The sequence below is a fragment of the Populus alba genome, chromosome 4 (assembly GCF_005239225.2).
Source record: "Populus alba chromosome 4, ASM523922v2, whole genome shotgun sequence".
NCBI lineage: Eukaryota > Viridiplantae > Streptophyta > Magnoliopsida > Malpighiales > Salicaceae > Populus > Populus alba.
In genome coordinates this window covers 5449262-5473101 of record NC_133287.1, presented here as the reverse complement: position 1 = coordinate 5473101, position 23840 = coordinate 5449262, and the positions used below count along the sequence as shown (strand labels likewise).

The 23840-nt window shown below is 29.7% G+C and overlaps 2 protein-coding genes across 3 annotated transcripts; one reads left to right on the top strand and one right to left on the bottom strand.

The window, feature by feature from the left end:
• Nucleotides 1-7820: 7820 nt before the first annotated feature.
• Nucleotides 7821-8673, top strand: LOC118053658 (uncharacterized). Its single transcript, XM_035064968.2, has one exon. The coding sequence runs from the start codon at nucleotides 7997-7999 to the stop codon at nucleotides 8531-8533; it is 537 nt and encodes a 178-aa protein (XP_034920859.1). The 5' UTR covers nucleotides 7821-7996; the 3' UTR covers nucleotides 8534-8673.
• Nucleotides 8674-15228: 6555 nt separating this feature from the next.
• LOC118053651 (protein LIGHT-DEPENDENT SHORT HYPOCOTYLS 10) lies at nucleotides 15229-23212 on the bottom strand. Of its 2 annotated transcripts, XR_004688418.2 has the most exons (3): nucleotides 22501-23212; nucleotides 15865-16018; nucleotides 15229-15493 (listed from the first exon to the last, which is right to left on the bottom strand). XR_004688418.2 is itself a non-coding variant. In XM_035064959.1 (2 exons), the coding sequence occupies exon 1, from the start codon at nucleotides 23057-23059 to the stop codon at nucleotides 22526-22528; it is 534 nt and encodes a 177-aa protein (XP_034920850.1). In that variant the 5' UTR covers nucleotides 23060-23212; the 3' UTR covers nucleotides 15577-16018; nucleotides 22501-22525. The 2 variants fall into 2 exon arrangements, 1 of the variants encoding a protein (XP_034920850.1); XM_035064959.1 differs by lacking the exon at nucleotides 15229-15493 and having other exon boundaries at nucleotides 15577-16018.
• Between the last annotated feature and the right edge of the window lie 628 nt (nucleotides 23213-23840).

Below are 23840 nucleotides of genomic sequence, written 5' to 3'. Positions count from 1 at the left end.
TTTTTTAAAAACACTATCCATTTATTTTTTTTTATTAGGAATTAGCATCCTAACTATGAAATAACATCTCTATCCAGAGTTTGTTTGTCCATTGTGTCGGCCACTCCATTTGCTTCTCTAAGGGTGTGGACGGAAGCAACTGATTTGAAAGAATTGCATAAAATAGAAATATAATAAAAAAGAAAGTCAAAGCCTTTTCTACTTGTTTTTAAAGGATCATTAAAAAAAGTGTACTAACTATTAATTATTAATTAAAAAACTAAAACAATACTATACACCTTTCATGCACACACCCACAAATCACATTCATTAACTTCACACTTTTTTGCTTTTTTTTTTTTTCACTTTGATTCTTGTAGTTTTTTGCAACTTTGTTAAAACTTTTTCTCTATCACATTTCAATCCCTATAAATTTAAAAATAAAAAAAAAATCAAAAGAAAAAAATAGCCAAGTTTTCACGTAGCCACATTATCCTAAAAATAAGAAAACTAATTTTAGTATCAATGATTAGTTTTGAAGATAATTATTTAATGAAGGTTGTTTTGATCGAGGAAAAAATAAAATAAAATTTGAGTATAAGAAGGTTTTTCGATTTGATTTTAAGTTTTTAATTTGATTATAAAATGGTTTGGAATTGTAAATATGGTTATTGAGGTTTTTATAATTTGTTTTAGATAAAAATAGATTTATATTGAATTTTTTAAGTTGAAATAGATTATATCCTGATTTTTCAATCATTAAGAATGGTTGAAATTATTTTAGATGATGACTCGTCATCGACCATGAAGAATGAAAGAAAACCACGCTCACAGTCCTGACCTTCCAGACCCATGAGGTTTTGGTAAAGGTTGATTGAAGGGTGCTTATAGATAATAAATGAGGTTATTGAGGTTTTTATTATATTATTTTTAAGTATTTTTTATATTAAAATATATTAAAAATTAATTTTTTAAATTCCAAATAGATTGGTTGAAATCTTTTTTTTTTTTCCAGTTTAAAATAAAATTCTTATCTAAATAAATAATTACAATGCTATTTAGAAAACATCCATTATGCCATGATTTTTAAATACAATTAGGCCTTTTATAGTTATATTTGTAATACCTTTTTCAATAATTATATATGAGTTTAATATGCAATGAATTATAAAAAAAAAAGATTTCACATGAATATTTAATGAGGACTGGATAGACTTTTTCTTGTTGTTTTGATATGATATTAACAAATTAATTATTCTTTGATTGTTCATATATCCACATAAAAATTACGAAGACATTTTGTTTTTGTTTTTTTGTTTGAGATTTTCTTTTTAAATTATGATAAGTTTTTGCTTAAAAGAACATTAGTAAAAAAAATAGAGTTTCGTCCAAAAAACATAAATTAATATGAAAATGAGAGCTCTGCGTCAAAAAATAATTTTTTTGGCCCCTTTGAGATTCTTGTGAATATTTCTTTTAATTATATTAGATTCTTATTTAAAAAATGACATTGTTAATAATTTTTTATATATATAAAATAGATACATAAATAAGAAATGGGGACTTAGACTTAAGAAATACATTTTCTCCTCTATATTTAAATATTTCGAACTCTTATTGATATTTGTATTAATCCTCTTATAATTATATATAAAGAAATAATTTTAAAAATTACCTAGCATATATAAAAAATAATTTTAAAAATTATCTAGCAGCATCATTTATGCGTAAAATATAGTATTATCCTATATACTAAAAATGTTATGGAAACAGAACAATAAAGTTCACTGTGCGTCCAAACTAAGATGTACTGTGGACTACATTGTCCATATGAGTAGTGCATATTTTCTTTTTTGTCATTTTGGTCATCAAGATTTGATCTTGCAATTTTATCATCCTAAGTTACATTAGCATGGTGTTATATATTTAAATTTCTTTCAATTTGCATACTTTTATATATACAAAGTGTTGAGAAATATTCCGATGATGAATTGAAGATTGATTTTGTAATATAGAAAGAGAACTAAAATAAATCAAAATAGACCCCATTTATATTTTGGTGTTAAAAACTTTACTTAGCTCAATGAAGTTTTAATTTGTGTATTTATTGGTCCCTTTTATTTTAATACTTTACATTTTGTTCCAAATTTTTTTTTCCTATTTTAGTAGCTGATTATTGAAAAAGAAAAGAGAACATTGTTGAAAAATATTGAAAAAAAAAGTGCTCATATAGCCATAATTCAATCACAAAAAAAAACCTATATTTGTGTCAATGAATTTTTTTTTTTTCAGAGAAGTTCAATGAAAGTACTATCATTCTCTATCCGTGTTGAAAAAATTATATTGAGGTCTATAAAGTTTTTTTTATTCATTTAATTTAGAGTGATTAAAAACGGTTTTAAAGTTACAAATGAATTTATTGAATTTTATAGAATATTTTTAAGTTAAAGAAAGTTAAAAAAAAATAAAAAAAATTGGGATTCCAAAACTCATACTTGTATTTCTTAATCTCTAAAAGTGATAAAAAAAATAATCCAATAAGCAAAAAGTTATATATCAGAATAGATGAAATGTCATCCATTTAAACAAAAAAACTAGACCAAAATGATACATCACCCACTTTTATTTACAAAAACAAATAAGGTTTGTAAAAAAGGTTTTTTTAAAATGCGCGGCAAGGTGCATGTACGGGCCTAGTTTAGAGGGTACTTGGCTTGGAAGTGTGATGACATTTTTAAAAAAGTATAACACATTTTAAGCACAAACCACATCTTCAAAAGCTATAATAATATGCTTTTCACTAAAAAAAAACACAAGCTATCTCACATCCAAACACTCTATTAATAGGCTCAATAATGTCTTATTTGTTTTAGATTTCATTATTTTTTTTCTATTTAAAATTTAATTAATAATCTCTCTTTTATTTTTTAAATTATTTAGTTTTAACTTTTTTAAAATAGTAATTAATTGTTTAATTGTTTCTTTAATCTCATATTGCTTCAAAGAAATTGTTGTAATTTATTTGTCTCTTATATTTTATATAAGTAAGTTGTATTGGCTTGATGCATTTATAAAAATAAAAATTATTTATTCTTAAAACTAGAATTAACATATATAATAAAATAAATGAAAATGCATAAACAAAAAGATAATGAGGTGAAACACTTGCATGTACATCTATATTTTATTTTTATTAGGAAAATTAACTTCCCGCTTTAATATTTAATAAAAATTAATAAATATTTTTTGATTTATCAATTCATATATTTTTTAAGATATATTTTTGTTTCTTAATTAAAAAAAATCATGTTTCCCGAAAACACATACACAACGACGTTTTCTTCTCTTGTATTAAAAATTTACTCGTAATCGTACACGTAACATGATGCGAGTTATAGGACTAGTAGGATATATACTATAAGAAAATAGTTTTTTTTAATTGTTCACCTACAACCATGCGTATTATGGACATCACTGCAAGGGAATACTAATTTTAACAAATTTGGTCCATCACGTTCAAGATTTTTACCACTTTGGTCCCTATATTTTTATAAATTTACAATTGAATCCACTTTAGCTTGTTTGTTTTTGCGTTTCAAAATCATTTTTAAAAGAATTAAAATTTTTTTTATTAACTTTAAATTAATATACTTTTAATGTTTTCAAATCATTTTGATATGCTGATGTCAAAAATAATTTTTTAAAAATAAAAAAAAATCATTGGCATGTATTATAGCACGAAAAGTTATTTAAAAAATTACAATATACACACTGCCATATAAGCTCATATATTTTAGCATAAGGTCTTTAAGATAAGAAAGAACCATAAAAAAATAATAATTCAAGGTAAGCCATAAAAAAACTTAATCTTGAAATTATTGGATTCATTTTGAAAATGAAAGTTTCATAAGGTCGTGGTTGAGAACTCTAATCTAATTGAAAAAAAATATATTTTTATTTAATTTAATTTTAAGTTTTTAGTATAGTTTTAAGGTATTTTAACCTTACAAATGAGGTTATTATTATTATTATTATTTATGTATTTTTAGGTAACACAGAGTTCAATAATGCCCATTTATTTCTCGAAGATCTATTTTCCAACTAGCACTAGTGATTAGAAATGATTATAGGGGAGGACATGCCATCTGTTATATTTACAAAGTATCTATATAGGGTAGACATGTGTTGTTCATCTATTTAAAATTACAAAAACCAAAAAATATATAGGGTAGACACGTGTTATTCATCCATTTAAGACTACAAAAAACAAAAAATATAGGCGGGCTTTCCTAGCCCACACAAGGCTAGGCTTATTTATTTTGAGCCTAGCATGTGGGACATGTCCTTCCAATCCATGCTCTCCTTGCCTCGTGCTCCTTTCACCTTTTCGTTTTTGTTTTTTTTTTGAATAAAATTCTAAATAAATTAAAGTCTAATTCTTATAATGACGAGTTTTTTTTAATCAGAACACTTCTTGTTTCTGATTACTACAATAAAATAAAGCTAAACTACAACCATAAACCCACAATGCAACTTTTAAGCCGGGAAAAAAAAAATCAAGATTGTCAATGGATTTTTTAATTGGGAGAGAAACTTTACATCATTAAGATATTATTTAGTCATTATCTTGGATAAAAATAGACCAAAACGGACAGAGAAAACATATTTTTATATATTTTTTTATTTTAAAAAGATAAAAATTTACTTTAAAATTATTTTAGATATAATTTCTTTTTATACATATTCATCTTTATCTCAACAACAAAACATATTATCATTTTTATACGTATATTTCATTTCCCTCTTGGTATCAACCAAACGTGATCTGAATGCTAAAGAAAGCTAAAAGGATAAACTAGAAAGTGGATATAAACTCTCTCGAAAAAATATTTTTTAAAAATTTAAAATTCTTTTATATAATTTTTTAAATTAATAGTTTTTTGATATTTTTAAATTATTTTGATGTTTTGATATCAAAAATAATTTTTTTTAAAAAAAATATTATTTTAATATATTTTCAAGTAATTTTTTTTAAAAATATATATAACCATATTTTCAATTATTTTCAACGGCTTACAATTTGTAGAGGGAATAAAAAGTAGAAAGAAGGCGGGCTGCAGGAACGGGAGAACTATATTATAAAAAAAAAAAATGAATCTTAAATGCTTATATAATCTTATAAAAGGAAAGCAAGTATTAAGCTCACAAACTTAGATATAAAAATTGGCTTTTTCCAAACAGATTTTATGACCTCTTGCAGGCCTTCTCCCGGGGGAAATTGACACAATCCCGCAAATTTAGAAGTAGTTGAATTCAAGCTGGCTACTTTTGGAGCCTTCCTGAACTATTTTTCAGTTCTTGATAATCGATAGTTTTGGTACCTTGTTTCCTTCTTTTTGGCCTTTTCCCCGGCAGATTTTGTTAGTGGGCATTCGCAGTCAAATTAATACTCACTATCCCAGTTATATAAAAAATGCATTATCTTTAAAAATATCAAATTTGATTTTTGTTTTTAGTGTTTATCATATCAAAATATCTAAAAATAATTATTTTAAAATAAAAAAAAATGCTGCTTCATGTCCGTCTATTTTCAGAGGACCCCACTTTCGGAAACCTGGAATTAGCCTGAGGACGGACGGTTCCAGATGCGCATTAATTAATTGTTTCGCAATTAGTATTTTTTGACGAGTTAATTTAGCATTAATAATAGTTGCTGGATTTTGTGATACAAGTTGAGAAAAGATGGTCACAACATCAAAACCACCTCCGAAATTGGACCTTTCTCCATACTTCACATGCTGCCCACTAACATCTACATCCAAACCATTTAATGGATGGGACATGCTTGATGTGTTTGTCTTTGTCGTATAAAAAATATTTTTTAATTTATTTTTTAAATTTAATATATTAATATTAAAAATAAATTTTAATATATTTCAAAAAAAACAATACTTTAAAAAATAATTATTACAACACAACTAAATAGTTTTAACTAGTTTTTTCTTGTAGCAAATCATTCGTATGGTAATGAAAATCACTCTGAGGAGGATCATTGTGAGAAATCTTCTCACTTGTCGTGATGGGATTCTTGAATTTTATTGTTTTGCTTGGACACCATTTGACTGTGTTTTATTAAATTTTGAATTTTTTTTTATTAAAATTGAGTGCGGTTTGTATTTTTTAGATCGTTTTGATGTGCTGGTGTTAAAAATAATTTTTTAAAAAATAAAAAAACATCATTGACATGTATTTCAGTACAAAAAAATTATTTGAAAAACAACCGCTATCATACTACTCCAAACATGCTCTATAAAAAAAACCTGTCAAGTGTTGACCGCCACGAGCAAAAGAATCCAAACAATCACACTGTTTTTTCTCCAATACATGGATAAACATAAGCAAGCAACAGGATTATAAAAAGCTAAGATCAGGTAAGCGCCTCATAGCGGGGTGAGTTGTCCTTCGACACAAGGGCAAGAAGACAGTTTACCATCTCTTTGGTCGAAGCACTTCTCAAAAACGAAAAATCTACAGTAGAAATAGAGTAAAACAAGCCACAATCCACATGATCTCGTTTTGGGATGCAGAAAGATCACAGCACCTTTTCTCAAAAGAAGATTTCTCTAAGCCCTAACTCACCCAATACCCAACTCACTCCGAGCTCTCTCCCAAAACGACCCCACCTAGCAGTCTCTCCACCTAATCCTTGTGGCAAGCTCAGTCGTATCATGCCAAATTTCAAATCTTGATTGACACGCATGTCTTGGATCACCCCTCCGCAGAAGGGTCTGTCTTGTCGTAGCTTTCTCGGCAGTCCCGATCATGTACTAACGTGCGCTGCCCTTACCCATGAGCTCCCCCAGCCTTGCAAGCCGAACTCGTAAGGAAGGGGAGGGTCCCCGTATGATGGATCCAAAAGCCAAAGTACAGAGTGAGGTGCAATTATTAAAGCCATTAATTTCATCCTAAGCAAGTGAGAAAAGAGACCACAGGGGTGTTTGTTTATTCGAAAATTATTTTTTAAATATTTTTATATTTGTTATTAGAAAAATTGTTAACTAAAAAATACTTTTCACTAAAAAAAAATTTAATTTGATTTTAAAAAAAATATTTTTTTAAATATATTTTAACCGCTAAAACACTTTTTAGAAGTTGTGAAAAATTTAAAATATCATATTATTTATTGATTATATTAAGTTTGATCCTCAAACTTTTTATTATATATATTTTTATTGATTTTTTTTTTCAATTTTATTTCTTAAAATTTGATTTAATTTCATTTTTATATTAACTTTAATATTTATTTTTATGATTGTTATTTTTTTTTTTTTATTATTTTTTTAATTAAAATTTTTTTATCTATTAAATTGGTTCTCATTTTTTTAGTTATTACATATTTTGTTAGAAACAATTTATGAAATTATTATTTTAATTTCATCATCTTTTAATTTTTTATTTGTTAGATTTGATTTTCATTATTTTTATTTATATTTATTTTATTTGAGATAATTTATGAAATTAGATTTTTTTAATTTTATTCTCATTCAACTTTTTATTTTGTAAGATTTATTTCTTATTATTTTAATAAACTTGAAAAAAAAATAAAACATTTACATGCTATTTTTCAGTTTATTTTTTATAATATAACAAAACACTAAATTTTTTTTTCAATTTATTTTCTATAATATTAACAAACTTCAAAAAATAATTCAGTTCATAAAAAACTACTTTTTAAAGAGAAGAAAACTACAAAATGTCTATATAATAAAATAAAATTAAAAAAAAAAAACATAATTCGTACCAAATCCACTTTAAGTGACTGATTCTCACTGTTATTGTGTAAGATAACAAAGAGAAAATAAAAAAGGCCCTTCTCTTTCACCTTTCTCCTTCTCTTCATATATTGACCCCCCTCAATTTCTACAGAGCTCTCCTTTCTTATTCTCTCTCTCTCAAATATGAAAGACTCGTAGCGAGAGAGAGAGAGAGTGGTAGAATCACACAGAAAGTACTAGCCATGAAGGACACCATAAGGTGCTGTATCTCTTGCATTCTACCATGCGGAGCTCTTGATGTAATCAGAATAGTACACTCTAATGGTCGTGTAGAAGAGATCAGTGGAACAGTCCGAGCTTGTGAGATCATGAAAGCATATCCAAAACATATCTTGAAAAAGCCATCTGCACCATCCGATGACGGGGTTGTTCCAAAGATTGTTATAGTCCCACCAGATGCAGAGCTACAACGTGGAAAGATTTACTTTTTGATGCCAGCTCCACCAACACAAGAAGCCAAGAGTTCTCGATCATCAAGAGGTTCCGGTACAAGAAAGAAAAGAAGAGAGATGAGCAATAATAACACAAGTGAAAGCAACAACTCGACCCATCACGGTACCGACTCCATTTCAATGACAGCAAACCTTCTCATTTCTGATCGGTATTTGACTGAGATTCTATCGGAAAAGATATCAACCCAGAGAGATCGAAGAAGAGGCCGTGTTGGTGTGTGGAGACCCCATTTAGAAAGCATATCAGAGTTACCATATGATGCATAAATAAAAGAGTCCGGCTCATGTCAAGCTGTATCAAATTCTTGTTTACTTTTTTCTCCTTGTGATTCATTTTAGAGGTTCTTTTAATTTTCATTAGGGCTCATCAGGAACTCTCTTCTCATTCAAATTTTATTTTCTTTCAATTTTCTTCTTTCTAGTGTATATAGAGGCATATAGAGAAAAACAAAAATAATGCAAAAGCTGGGGAGTCAAAGTTTGGAAATTGTGGAGACAAGATGATCATCCAGAACAGCCGTGGTGGGATTTTAATTTGTATCATCATATATTTTAAGGCTGTATGTAATTGCTTTGAACTTCATTGAAGTTTGGTCTTCAAGAGCCACAGAGGCAATTCATGGAAGCTATAGTTTTGCAATCTTGGAAGATCACAAGCTCTTAAGAGGTGCAAGCAAATGTTCTGTAAGTTCAGTTCTGCCATTGTCAATGGATGGAGATCCCACTTCTACTGTGCATTGTACCATCAGATTCGGAGAATGATTGAGATATATATGATGATTATTACCCTACAATTGGAGTCACTGCCCATCATCTTGTGGAATTGTTCTTGCCTTTCAATCTTCCATAAAGGAAAAATGTAAATGGAGCTCAATTTGTCCTTCAAATTAACACCAAGTGTTCTTGTGTGTGACATGATGCTTGCATCATTCTCAGTAAGTGGGCATAAAGCAATAAATGTAATAGGAGTATTAATTCCTTTTATTTCTAGAGCATAAACTATCATTATTCGAGAGAATACATAATGTCACGACGTCATCCATAAACAATTCTATTGCGCTGTAAGCGCTAAACATGTTCCAATTCACGGATTTAAAAACGGCCGATGTAGCTGGGCTCAACATGTTCCATAATATAATAAATAATGTTAGGTTAATTAATTAATTAACTAGTTGTGTTAATTACAATTGATTCCGATTTTCCAACCACTCGTGTGTCCTGTTTTCTTGATGAAAAGTAGCCATTTTTCATCCATAAATCCAGGGATTTACCGAGCAAAATATACATATATTCCTCCTCTGTGTCACCGGCTTGCTGGGCCCTATTATCAAGTGATGCAATGGAAAAGGCAGTGCAAGGTTCAACCTGAAATTATGTGCTGATTATTGATATTAGATCATGACTCGATCGAGATCATCGATGAAGGAAACTCCTTGTTTCCCTTCTGAAACATGCGGGTCGAGGGTAGAGTCCTAGAGCTTGCTCATCGGCTTCAATGGAGGTCATACCCATGGTGTGCATTCCCCGTAATCAAAGTGACTTTGAGGTGGATGTCCCCACAAAACTTTCCACCGTTGAATAATTAATAAGGCACTTCTATCTAGCTTTCACTAACAAGTGGGCTTGCTAGCTGGGGCATGTCTTTACGCATTTTGTTCTCTCAGAGATGATGATGATGATGATTATTAGACGGTGCCACCAGCATCTGTAAAGGTAATTTACAGTATATTTTGACCTCTGTATTGGCTGGATAGCCTTTGAGCAAGCCCATGTTCAAAATCCTAAGCAAATATTTTGCGAGTCCCACCATCCGGGACCGAAGAAAAGAGGACATGGCTTTGATATCAATGGAATTTTAATCTAATTCAATAGGATACCACTCCATGGCTTGTCAGAGTGGCAGAGAAGCAGTTCAAGCCATATATATATATATATATATATATATCATGCAACAGCTTTTGTTATGCTATCTGCTTCCTTCCTCTTCTGATAATTTTCTTGGGCAGAAGACAAGTTAATATCCCACCTCAATTTGAACCTTGCAAGTTCAAAACAATAATTTGAACTCTAAATTATTCAATATTTTATATCCTTCATCTATGATATAATTGATGAAAGGATTAATCTTAATTTAATCCTAAGTTTGGGGGCAAGTATTTTTTCCTAGCTAGTGGCTTCAATAAATCAATGTCCCTCTAATACTTTTATCGTGAAATATGTTTATCCTATATGTCATTAAAGATTACCCTAACTTAAGGATTAAAGTATTTTCAATACCTAAACTTTTGGATTTGATTAAACAAAATCCTATTAAAATAACTTAATCAAATCAAATCTTGCCATGAATTGATGAAAAATCCTTTTCAATAAGTATTGACGAAATATTATGTTGGTGATGTCGTCGGCCATGAACTGAATATTGCCGACTACATCATTGATAGAATTATCGATATAGCATCTATCATGGATTCCATCAACGAGTCTAGAAAGTCATAAAAAAATTATAATTCTCTGATAAGATTAGCTTGGATATTTCTAACGGACTCACTAACAAAAACTTTTATATCTGTTAGTGACTCTATTGATATTTTATTGCTTTTATTCATATTAATTTATTATAATCGTAATTGCATTTCTTCAACCTAAAATAACAAAAAACACTATAAAAAATTTGAACAATAAAATTTTATAACATTAATTTAACAATTAATACAAATATCTTAATTACAATAGAAAAATTCCTAATAAAATGTAGTTGAAGGTGGAAGGGAGGAAAAAATCCTGATCCGAGAGTTTTAGGATCTCCAAGAGGCAAAGGACAAGTATACCTGTATTTGCTCCCATTGCTCTTTACTTTGTTCTTCGTACTTTATCTCCAAATCAGCCTTCAAAACAAACAGTTGTTTATCAATTTGTTCTTAGATCTTTACATGAATGGCTGGTGATGACTGGCTGGGCCTAGAATATAGGATGCCTAAAGTTAAAACAAACATAACCCATCTACATATCTCGGTTGTAGTCTTAGACATACTGAAAACCTAATTTCTATTGGGTCCCCTAATAGCTTCGACCTCCAATCACAACTAAAGATCGTATTTTGCATTAAAACATGAAGGATGGTTTGCAGTAGCTTGGTATGGTGGTCAATTGGGTGGTTGATCATGTTTATGTTAATGGGTTTTGGTTGGTCTTTTTTTGGCTGAGTAAGGTGGTCTATTTTTATAGGAGATTATGGGTGTTGTTGGTAGTGGGTGGACCTTGGTATGATGGCTTGTGCAAAGGAGAAATCACTAGTGTTAAATAATTGATCAATAATAAGCTTCTTTAGCTATTAGGAAGCAAGCCAATGAATCATATGGAAAATCAAGAAGCGTTGGTAGGAATGTCGCACGTGTGCTGCGTTGCAGCAATCGTCCACCCTCAAAGTATATCGTGTCTACCTTGGCAAATATATGGAGACAATGAATTCTTGTTTTTTTTAGTGGAAAAAGAGGATGAGAGTCACAACCTAGTATTTTGATAACTAGGAACCATAACTGGTTTTAGAGATTGGGTACGAGGACTGGTTGCATAAAGGAAAGATATTAGCACCTCAAATACTCCCTACTTAAGGTAAGCTGTATTATTTTATTCGTCTAATATATGCTATGGTTTTATTGTACTTCTAATTGTTATTCTGTCTATGATTTAAGAAATTCTTTCTCAGTAGAGAGATCCTTATCTTATCGAGTAAAACCTAATCGTTCTAACGTCATCAAAAGAATATTTTTAACATTGGGAATATATTTTATGTATAAATTCACAATCCTTGATACTAAAACAAAACAAAATATTTTTTTTTGAAAATTTTAAAATATTGGCCAAATTCTCGTGACTTTAATAAACTGGTTATTAAAGTCAAAATCCATGCGAAAGTATATTTTTTGAATTTTTCTTTGTTGTATGAAAATACAATATGTTTTTTTAGCTTTGAGAAACTTGATCGTATGCATAAAACAAAAATATATATAAACCTTACGTTGCTTACTTTTCTAAAATAATAATAACTCTTATATAAAATATGATCAAACCATCAATCATAATATATCATTAATTCTAATTATTTTAAAATTTTGAAAAATAAAAATAAATAACTAAAATTTTCCATAACATGTATAATTTGTCTCAACACATTATAGAGGCTGTATCATGTGCTATTTGAAGCTAGCAAGTATCAATATGAAGGGGTGGATTATTAAGAGATCAACAAAATATAAAGTTTCGAACTAAGTTATATCGGAAATCCCCAAAAAATGTCCAGATGTTTGTATCAATTCAGTAAAAAAAAAAAATCATGTGAAAATGATTTAGTCAAATTTATTTATCTAGTGATTTAGTAAATAGTATCAAATTAGACTAAATTATATTATATTTAAAGAAGAGTATCAATTAATATATTTGAAAAACAAATATCAAATATATCAGAACCATTAAAGTTTTCAAAAACTAAAATGAAAATTTCAATAATATTTGTGTTTTTAAAAAATATTAAATTTTCAAATATTTTTTTAAGAAATAAACAATATCGATTATACTCAAAATTAAAGTTTTAATAAAATTATAAGAAATTGTTGTATATCAAAGGAAAGGAAGCTCACAAAGGCAATTGGTGGAGTCTTCCTAAGAGTGCAAGGTGATTATTTGGACTTATATTATCCAATAGAGCTATAGATGCCACTTCATAAACAGTCCAATTACATGAATGATTGACAAATATAAAAATAAAATCCTCAATTAATGACCAACCCATCTTAGATCTAGTGAAGTTTGAGCCATTATTTATTCTCCAATTAATTTGGATTGGCTAAATCTTGGCCTAGCATTTGGAGCTTCAAATGCGTGATTTCCTATGAGCAAGGAGTTCTCGAGCGTGGTATATTACTTGAGTTTAAAACAAGAACACGTCAAGTCATTAATAAAAATAAATATCTTGGCCTTAATTTTATTTTCTCACTCCCCAGCCACCAGCCTACCCACTACCAAGATTTCAGGTATGAGTTTTTCAAACACTAGCCATTGCTAATAAATCCGTTTTTATTAAGTGGAAATAAAAAACTATGCATAAATGTTTTGTTTGCCGACATAAACTATAAAATTTTAAATCGTGTCATATATAAAGATCATTGAAAAAAGAAAAGGTGGGAAAGAGCTTTCTAATATGCATCCAATCTTTCTGATGCAACCAGATCGATATTCTGATTGGTAAAAAAAAATGATAGAAAATTAAAAGAAGGTTTTTTTTTTCAAAAAAAATTCTTTTTTTGTGGTGTAAAATACTAGTAGGAGTGCAAAATATATGCAATAATTCAAGCGGCGCCCATCACTTTGCACCGATTAGTGGTTGCAAAAGAGTCGCGATCATATATTTGTTTTGCCATATGCTCTTTATTTTTATTTGCTCCATATCGTTGTACCTTACAAGGAGGACACCTTTGATAAAAATGAGTCAGTGATTTTGTCGTCACTAACCGTTACAAAAGGGCACATCAAGTGATGGGCCAAGGGTTAACTTACTCTTTTGTCATGTTACTATATAGTTTACCTGCCCAATGACATGAGTTAGATTATTTTATTTAAATGTAAAAAAATACTTAGTCCGTGAAATTGTTTTAGGCATGGTTATTAAACTCTGTGCAATAGGTTAAATTTAAAATCTCTCGACCTGACTTATTTTTAATCCAAGTTTCAAATTAAATCACGTAAAAGTTGTTTTGACATAACTTAGTTAACTTGACAAATCCAAAAACAATTTGAAAGACTCATAAAAGCATGATTTGACTTAAAAAGAAAAAATCAAGATGATATTTTTAAAAAAATATTAAGACAATGATATATATGATCAACTCATACTTCATGCCTTAACCTGTAGACCACAAATCCAATTGTAGACTTTAGTGAGTTTAATGACTTTATTTTTAAACTAGTTTTTTTTCTTAATTGTATGATAATAAAAATAGATACTTGTAAAATTTATCACCAACCTAATACCAAGACATTTGTTTAAGAACGTGATAACTCCATAAAAATCATACAAAAATAAATTAAGAAGCCAAATTTTCTAATCGACTGCCAAACCTGCTATCTGAGTCATAAATTTCACTGGATTTAATAACTGAATTTTTTTAAAAGTAGTTTTTATTTGATTATGAGACAATAAAAATTGACACTCATAAAATTGAGTACCAACAAAATGTTAGGATATTAATTTGTTTAAGAATATGATAACCTTATAGAAAGCAAATCGAAGCAAATCATAAAGATTCAATTCAAAATCAACTTAACATTGAATGATAAATTTTTTTAAAAAAAAACCTAATAAAAAAAATTCAATAAAAACTCAACATTGAAGAATGAAATTAAAAAATATATATATATCAAAGGATAAAAAATAAAATCTAAAATACAAAATCAAATAGAAAAAATATTCCTCTCTTGACCTCAATTTACTTTTCAAGTAAGATGAAAGTTTCTAAAACACATCAATTGGATCCCTCTTATTGAATTTAACCTAAAAATCAGTTTTTTTTTTTTTTCAAATGTATATAACAAATTGATAAATTTTCTCTACTCAAGAAAATTTTTCTATCCTTTCTCACACTTAAAAGATTAAAATGACAAGAAAATAAATTTTTATACTAAAATTAAAATTATAAAAAAAAAATATATAGGTGACTAAACATAATTTTTTTTCTATCGAGTTTGATATTGGCATAAGATTTTTCTTTTTTATACTTTGGTCCTTTGTCTAAGAGAATGATTTTTTGTTAAAAATATTCCAATCAGAAACTAATTAAACTTCTCGTGGAATTTCTGTGTCCGAGTGAAATATTTTGTTTGAAAATATTATTTTTCAGGCAGTGTTATGTGCTGGCATATCTAACTAATATTTTAGTTTAGGGAATCTGAAATTGTTTATTGCTTATTAGTTTTTGTCCCGTAAAAAACAGATCGAGCTAGGATCAGACAATAACCTCTTACTTCACTAATATGGCAGCCATCTGAGCATTTCACCACCTATTTTTAGACAGAAAACAGAAAACAGAAAACAGAAAACGCTGCCTTGACAATAAATCATCGATGGGCATCTTTCGGTGTTATGTGTGGTTTAGTGATGTATTCCACCCACTATCCTTGTGTAGCTGATAAATTAAGGCATGCATCTGGGGAGAAATCCAAGCTCCTCGTATCCTGGAATCAGATTGATTCGGACATATATCAACTAGTGAAAGAAAAAGCAGCTAGCTCAAGATAAAAATTACTACATGTTCGCATACGTAGGAAATTAACCAGAGATTAAACATGAAGAAAAACTTGGTACTTTGGACAATTGAAGGATTACTAGAAAGCACAGCTCATGTAGTGAGAGGCAGGCCCAAAGCTACATTTGGGCAGAAGCTAAAAGCCATTTTCACCATTAGCTGAAGACACTAGTTTTCTTCTGCAGCAAAGAAACAACAGAGCTGGACATATAGTGCTAACGTCTTACTAATTAAGAAGTCGAGGAACATTACGACTACAGTTTTAATTCCTATAAGCTAGGAATAGCTTCTTAGACCAACCTGCGAGGACAAGATTATTTAGAAGTAGGCTGTGATGTAACACTATCTGCAAAGAGAGAAGCTAGCTAGCTATATATTAAGTACTGAAGCAGAGGCTAGACCCCCAACATTTGCCTTTCTGGAACTTCACCTCCATTTGTCCTATTTTGTGATCCTGCAAAGATTAACAAAAAGCAAAATGTTACTGCCCTAATTCAAGACTAACAAGAGGCAAAAAGCATATACGTAAGTGTTAGATCTGGTTATTCACTTCAGAACCTACACAACCTGCTCTATCGAGGCAATCACAGGCCTCCACTCATCCACTCCTAGTGACATTACCAGTTATCCAAGCATAAACTCTTTACCTGACTGAATCTAAGAAATTTCCCCTCATTGAGGACAATGTCTCAAGCCCAGAACATACAGCTTTAAATTTTGCGCGTAAGGCCAAAAGCGAAGAAACAAACAAAGCAAAGAGTAACAGCTGAAGCTTCGAATTGCAGCTAACAAAACCCAAAATAGCAGTAGGAGTTGCCAATAAACTCCGAATTAGCTTAATTTCTCTAATCGTGACAGTAACATGTTAACACATGTCATCTTGAGCGAATATGTAGTAATATATATCTCTCAGATAAGTAAGGGATCAATATCATTTTCTATTTGTAGAAAATTTGGTGGTATCCGAGCTCCAAACCTGGACTGCCCTACACAACCAACATCATTTCATCAACCATAAACCTGTCTGTACACACACGCATTATCATCAAGAAAGTGATATATAGAGAGGGATTAAGGGAGGGAGCTCTATCGTCCAAGGTTAAAGTTTTCGAGTATGTAAATAGTTACTAACAGTATAAAATCAAGTTAAAGAATAATAATAGTACTAATAAAAAGAACAATCGCGTACAAGAACATGCAGCAATCATTCAATTTTAACAAAGTAATAGGTTGGAGAAGAAAAGCTCAACTTCTGTACGTATGACTGCTGATCAGAAGAGATTGAGTGGACGTTTGTAAGTGGACAGGCTTTCGAATTTGAACCAAACAACCCTATAATTAACTAACAGAAAATACAAAGCGAACTGTAACTTCGTCAAACAATAATTATTACCAAAATCGTGAATTATACACTCTCTTGGAATTGATGCTATGCTTGATTTTTCTTGCTTCGTTTCTCCCAGGTTTAGTAAAACGATATGTTTCCCTGAAGCCCTAATGAACTCCTCCGATACATGCATTTACACACGTACATTACAAAACCACTCAACGGCTAGAAATAATTGTCAGCCTTTATTTCATCTTTCTAGTTAACTTATCAACTTCTTTGCAATGGTTTGACCCTTCGGGTAGGCGTCCATGACTCATACCCATATCATATAGTCAAAAGCCCATAAGAAGATTTCAGTAAACAATTTTCTTTTTCTATTCTTCAAAGAAAAGTGTTTATCAGCCTAAACAATATTGTTTGGTTGTGCAGGCAATTAACATTCTTAGGGTTTATTGTTTTCCAAAACTCAGATTAATACTAATAACAATATCCTTTGACACACCATAAGCAAATATGTAAATTATCAATCTGTACTTTCTAATGGAGGTATTGCTTAGTTTCTATCCGGGTTTTTTTTTCAAAAAAGAAGAAAATGGAAAGCAAAATATTGGTCTAAAAAATTGTGTTTTTTTAGACAATTCTACTTGCATGGCTGGATTAGGGCCTCAATGTGGAGGACTCATTTGATAAAGTTAATTATTAGAATGAACAGTCATTGAAAGTTTGAAATTTGGATAATGTAAGTATGAAAATGAAAATGAAAGTTTTTTTTTTGGAAATTGGTTGAAAGAAATAAAAATGAAATGGAAATAGAATGAAAATTAATATATTCTTCTTATGAAAGAGCTATAAATGAAAATTAGAAACGAGAATAAGATTTATTTTTTCAAAGAATGATATACAATTGCTATTGGGTTTGTTTGTGATTGTGGTAGCGATTGTGGTTCAAATAATTTTCATTTAGAAATGCATTAAAATGATGTTTTTTTATTTTAAATTTTTTTTTTTGAGATCAACACATTAAAACAATATGAAAAACATATAAAAATAATTTTTACCAAAAAATAAAAAACTTTTAAAATTTAAGGGAACGAGATTTCAACCGTGTTTCCAAATAAACCCTTAATCACATATAGCGTTTCGAGCTTTTTTAATTTTTTCTATTTAGGTTTCAGTAATTTTATTTTTATTATTTGCATGTTTAGATTTTCAAATTTATCTGCCCAAGTAGTTTTTTTCGTTATTGTACTCGGAATGTGCCATATTGACATGTTTGTGAATGAAGTTTTTAATTTATTTGTAATTTAATGTCCATCTATTTTTTTATTGTATTTTAAATTTCAATATTTATCAATAATGTTTTTTTGTTGCATTTCATTGGTTAATTGCAAATTTTCACGTTATGGGTCCAATATAAATAATTGTGAGTGTCATGTCATATTTGAACATGTAAAAAAAGAAAAAAAGTTGAAAAAATAAGTTATTTGCTTTGTAAAATAAAATTGAAGAAATCCACCTTCTAGTTGTTTATGGTATTGTTATGATAATATGGATTTCATTGTTATGATTTCACTTTGTATTACAAGGCAGAGTTTGTCTTGATGATTGGCCATAAGTAAAAGCAATTAAATGGTGGTGAGTTTTACCATGAAGAAGTTTGATATGGATTTGTATTTTATTAATTTTTTTGTTCAATCGAATTAAAAGAGTGTATTGAGAAAGTATTAAGAGTTTTACAAAGTATATACAACTTTCTTATGTGATGAAAATAATTCAATTTATTAGTATTTTGAGTTGGATATTTATTTAATTGGTAAGAAATTGAAGGAAATTAAATTAATATAATTTTTTTTAAGTTTTTTTTTAAGAATTCTTTTTATTTTTTACGTGATCAAACATGGCATAAGGATGGGAAGTGAATGTTGAGTGAAAACATCACCATTAATCTAATTTTTCATTTATATATATATATAAAATTAAATAACAAAGACAAAAATACTACAAACACACAATTAGAAACCAATTCAAAGTTGATGCATGCTTAAAAATACATAAATAGCATTACTGCATGTCAATTCAATACTTATACAAATATACAAACAACGCATAACAAAAAGTTTGTCTAGAAAAATTTAAAGAACCGCATAATTTAAAAAATTTATATTTTTGGATAAAATAATAATTTGACATGATATTAAAGTGTTTTGATAATTAAATAAATCATGAAATTAAACTTTACTACCTTCATTCTTTTCTAATTATTTAAATCAACACAATATAGTGGTGTTTTATACGAGTTTCAAGATCAAATAATTTTTATTTATAAAATTATGTTAGAAATCATAAAAAATTATTTTTTACCAATGAATTAACACCTATATTTTTCATTTCATCAAATTCTTCTTAGGTGTTGTCTAGGTTTTTTTTTTTTTTTTTTCCCCCCCTAAGGGACTTAAATACCCATGTACTTTAATTAATTAATATCATAACTTCGATTAGTATCAAACAAACAAACAAAAAAGTACGCATCTTCATGTAATGTTATTATTATAATCTTTTCATTCATTCATATTAATATTATTGTGCACACCACCCTTCCTATTGAGTAGTTTTTTTTTTTTTTTAATTTAGACAAATTTTACTTAATTGATTAACAATACAAGTGCTCAAGTGGCCAAATTGATGCAAAAGAGATTTATTTATAACGAATTGATAAAAACACAAGATGAAAATAGAGGGTTTAGCTTAATCATCAAAGTGTCATGGCTATTTTTTCCCCTCATGATCATAGTTACCCTTCAATATGGTTTTTTTTCACAATCAGTCTTCTTATTAATCTAATAAATAGTTATTACAAGTTTTAAATTTCAGGTCGATTTCAAGTTACAATTTAAAACTTTATGTTTTAATAAAACATTATTTTGATTCTTTATTACTCATTTTGATTTCTATATTCCCATTCATAATTGAGATATTTTCAATTTCATTCAGGATTTTTTATGGTATTTTTTTAAAGGGTGATACAAGCACAAAGTTAAATAGCAAATAAAAAAAATTAATTGCTAACTTTGCTTAAACTGTGTAACTACTTTCATTATTCATTACATAGATTGTTTTAAGGAACTTTCACAACAACCTTGCTTCTTAATATCGGTAGAGCAATTGATAGAGACTCTAGTAAAATGAAGATTTAGAGAATTTCCATCATAAAATATTCTTCCTTACCTTCCTTTGTTTTTGTTTTTCTCATTTGCTAATATTCATGCTAAAACTTTCAACTTCACAACAAAAAAAACATCTTTTAAGAAGACAAGAAGAAATATATATATCGCTCCAGATTTCATAAACATGATTTGACTCAAGGATTGGAGTTTTGTGATTAAGGATTTATTTTGCCTATCTAAATAGATGAATGGATACAGATAGCAGTAGTGAGTTTACAGGATAAAGAGTGATGTGTGTTGTTGAGAGTCAATAATGATAGTCATTACAGTATAAAAGAAGAAGAAGCAATCGCCATCGTCATAGTTGTGGTAAGGATATCAAATATGTCAAAGAATTACTTATATTCAATAGCTTAAATTTTTACTGAAATTTTAAAATATAATTTATATAATTTTTTGATACATTATTTTAAATAAAATAACTTAAAATTTAAAATTTATACAGACTCATCCTATACAGTGGCATGGGCATAAAACTTTGAACTTCACAGCAACATTAATGCCTTTCGTTTTTGGCATGATGTACTGAGGTTAGTCTCATTCATATCCATGGAAGTAAATGTCCATGGGAAATGAATCCAAGAAATCCAAGAAAACCAATCTATGCGACTCAGCTATAAGCTAATTTTGAATGTCATTTAACACGTTCTTACCTTCAACTCCTAAAACCGTAAGACGTCCCCTATTGTTCAGAAACTAATTAAAGCATTAATTTACATAAAAAAAAAACAGGAAAATTAATTTTTGATTTAGGGTTACCGTACTTGATTTCCAAGATTAATTTAATGCAGAATATCCATTTCCTTTCTAAAACAAACTCTTATAAATGAAATTGATTACAAATTCAAGAATAGCTTGTTTGCAAACAGTACTTTCGCATTTGAGATTGGAGAGGAAAATTTTATTTTGTTACTGAAAGATGGAGATTTTAAAAGCACACATAAGTCACTTACCAAGATACATTGTGGAAACTGTAATATATTAACAGAAACAACAAATCCTTGTCAAATCATGCTTATGAAAAGTATATATATAATCCTTGCCACAACCATGGCGATTGCTTCTTCTTCTACTGCAAAATAAATCCCTAATCACAAAACTTCAATCCTTGAGTCAAATCATTCTTATGAAATCTGGTTTAAAGGAGATCAAACCTTATATCCCAACAAACACTTTTTACACAATCTTTGAGAATTCATAAAGACAAATAGTGGGTAGTGATCAAGAGACTTTACTTTGGATTAAGAGACGTAGCATGCTTGATACTTTGTTTATTATCCCAGAGGAACAAATAAGTTAATTTTCATAGCAAATGTGCTAATAAGATTCTTTATTTTCATATATTTCAGTTTTTTTTTTTTCTCAGACAAATTAATTTCAGGGAATGCAAATGAATGTGATGAAATGCGGACAACCATCCATTCAAATCTATGGAAGACAATAATGCAGTGTACAACACTTCCTGGGACAGACATCATATGTGCTGACTCATAAATTTACCAGCGTACCTGCTTTCACAGATCTCCCTCAAGCATTTTTTGAGATTTCTGGCTATGAACAAGACTAATGGTCTCTTACAATGAAAGCACATACACATACAAATACAAGATTTTGGTTCCATAACAAGAAAAGTAATAAAAAATAATAGTTGGGAGTTTAAATATTATGAGACTATAATTATGCATGTTAAATCCCAACGTCAATGTGTATAAAAATCACATGCAACGTATGACATATCACATGATGGTCATTCGAATCATGGGGAGCAAAAAATCACGCAGAATCACAAAAGAGGCAAAACAAGGCAAAAAGTAAAACAGGCTTCGAAATTTATTTAATCCAATTTGGAAACAGAACCTGAACAGTGTTTTTATAGCGTGATATGAGAGGGGGGGGGGGGACAAAATACTATTCTCCCTCCTTTCCAATAATGGCAGCTGATGTATTCTTGAAATAATAAATAAGGGTAAAAGCTGTTCAGGTAAATTTTTCATTTAACAAGAGAGTCGTTTCATCTTGCACAGTCTTGAAAGTGATATCAGATTAGGGTTTTGGGATGTGGGTTTAGGGTTTATGACAGAAAACGAAAACCTCAACACAAACTAGTTTCCGTATGTCATGAAGCCTTTCAATGTATTGGAAGTCCAATCAATCACTGCTGTTCGACTTCCTTCTACTAAAACACGTACGCCATATGTCTTGACTCAGCCATACCATTTTCAAGAATTGATTAAGTGGTACCTGGTTGTTTGCTTACCGTGTAGTTAAATTAAAGACACATTTATATTTAGCCAGTCTTGCTATGAGATTTTCTAAACTAAGCACAAGATTGGTATATATGTATTTAAATGTAATTTATGATCTAGAGAAAAAAATAATTACCATTTATCGGAAGAAGCCAAAGGACTTAAGCTGTCTGCATCGAAGGCTTTGCTTCGTCTCTTGGCCTTATTTGAGTCTTCTTCTTCTTCTTCTTCTTGTAAGGAATCCCTCTTGCCTTAGCTTGACACTCTTTCACTTCACGCAAATAAACCCGAATAGCTCCATTTCCAAAAGGGTTAGTCTCCGCTGATCCTCCATGCTCCTCAAAAGCTGCTCGAAGGCGTCCGATTAGGGCGTCAAGGCTCCCCCAAGCTTGCCTTAGAGGGCATGTACAAGGAGCAGGAGGATCAGGTTGTCCAAAGAAGACGCACCCATGGTGATGAACCTTAGTCTTGCCAAACTGATCAAGATACCGAAGGAAATCAAGCACATGATTGCAATTACACTGAGATAATGAAACTGGGGGTCTCTGATTCTTCAAGTACTGCCCGAAAGTGTTCCAGTCTCGCCGTTTCTGCGACTCATACCGGCTCAAAGGAGCTGATTGAAGCTGGGGGTGATCGCCTCCAGATCGCGAAGAGCCTTCAGCAGAATCTTTAGGCCTTTGATCACCTGACATGATTAATTTCTTTTGCAGAGAAAATGATCAAGACTATTTTGACAAGAATTGAAACTAAGAAAACGCGTGGGTGATGGAGAAAGAAAGAAAGAAAAGAGATGAAAGAAGAATAGTGTGATTGTGCAGTGGGGGGGAAGCTTAGGTCTCATGAGGAGACATGAAATGGGCCCTATGAAGGTGCTTTTATTCCTCCTTTTCTTCGTCTCGTCCAATTAGCCACAATTTTTATTTCTTTTCCTTTAATGACACTATTTTGCACTAACTATATTTTTAAAATACGATTTACAATTATTAACCCATTGCTATCATCAATACAATCATCACCATCATTTTCATTTGAATTTCGATCATTGCTACTGTGTATATGTGCTTAATGGCTAATCAGTCGGTGCAGAAGTCCGAATTAACAACTCTGTTTAACTCGCGTGTGTGTGTGTAATATTGGGATTGATGAGGTTGGAATCGCATTCAGAAAAATGTATTATTGATCCACAAAGTTTTAGCTAGTGAGGAAAATTATTACCCACCATTAACTAGTAAAGTAAAGACGACCTAGCAACAATACAGGATATATTTGGTATTTAATTTAGTGGAATTGCTGATGTATTCTTTCTTTATTAATTTTAATGGTATCAATATGTTCTGTCCTTATCTTTCAGCCTTGTTTTTCAAATTTTACATGAGTAACACACAAAAATTCAGCTGGCCATAAGAGATACTAATAAATCATGTTTTGAATTTCTGAGCCCATTTCTCTGTCAGGGTTTTTAGTGCATATATA

Coding starts and splice junctions, on each gene's coding strand:
- LOC118053658 (XM_035064968.2), top strand. CDS start 7,997: ATGAAGGACACCATAAGGTGCTGTATCTCTTGCATTCTACCATGCGGA.
- LOC118053651 (XM_035064959.1), bottom strand. CDS start 23,059: ATGTCAGGTGATCAAAGGCCTAAAGATTCTGCTGAAGGCTCTTCGCGA.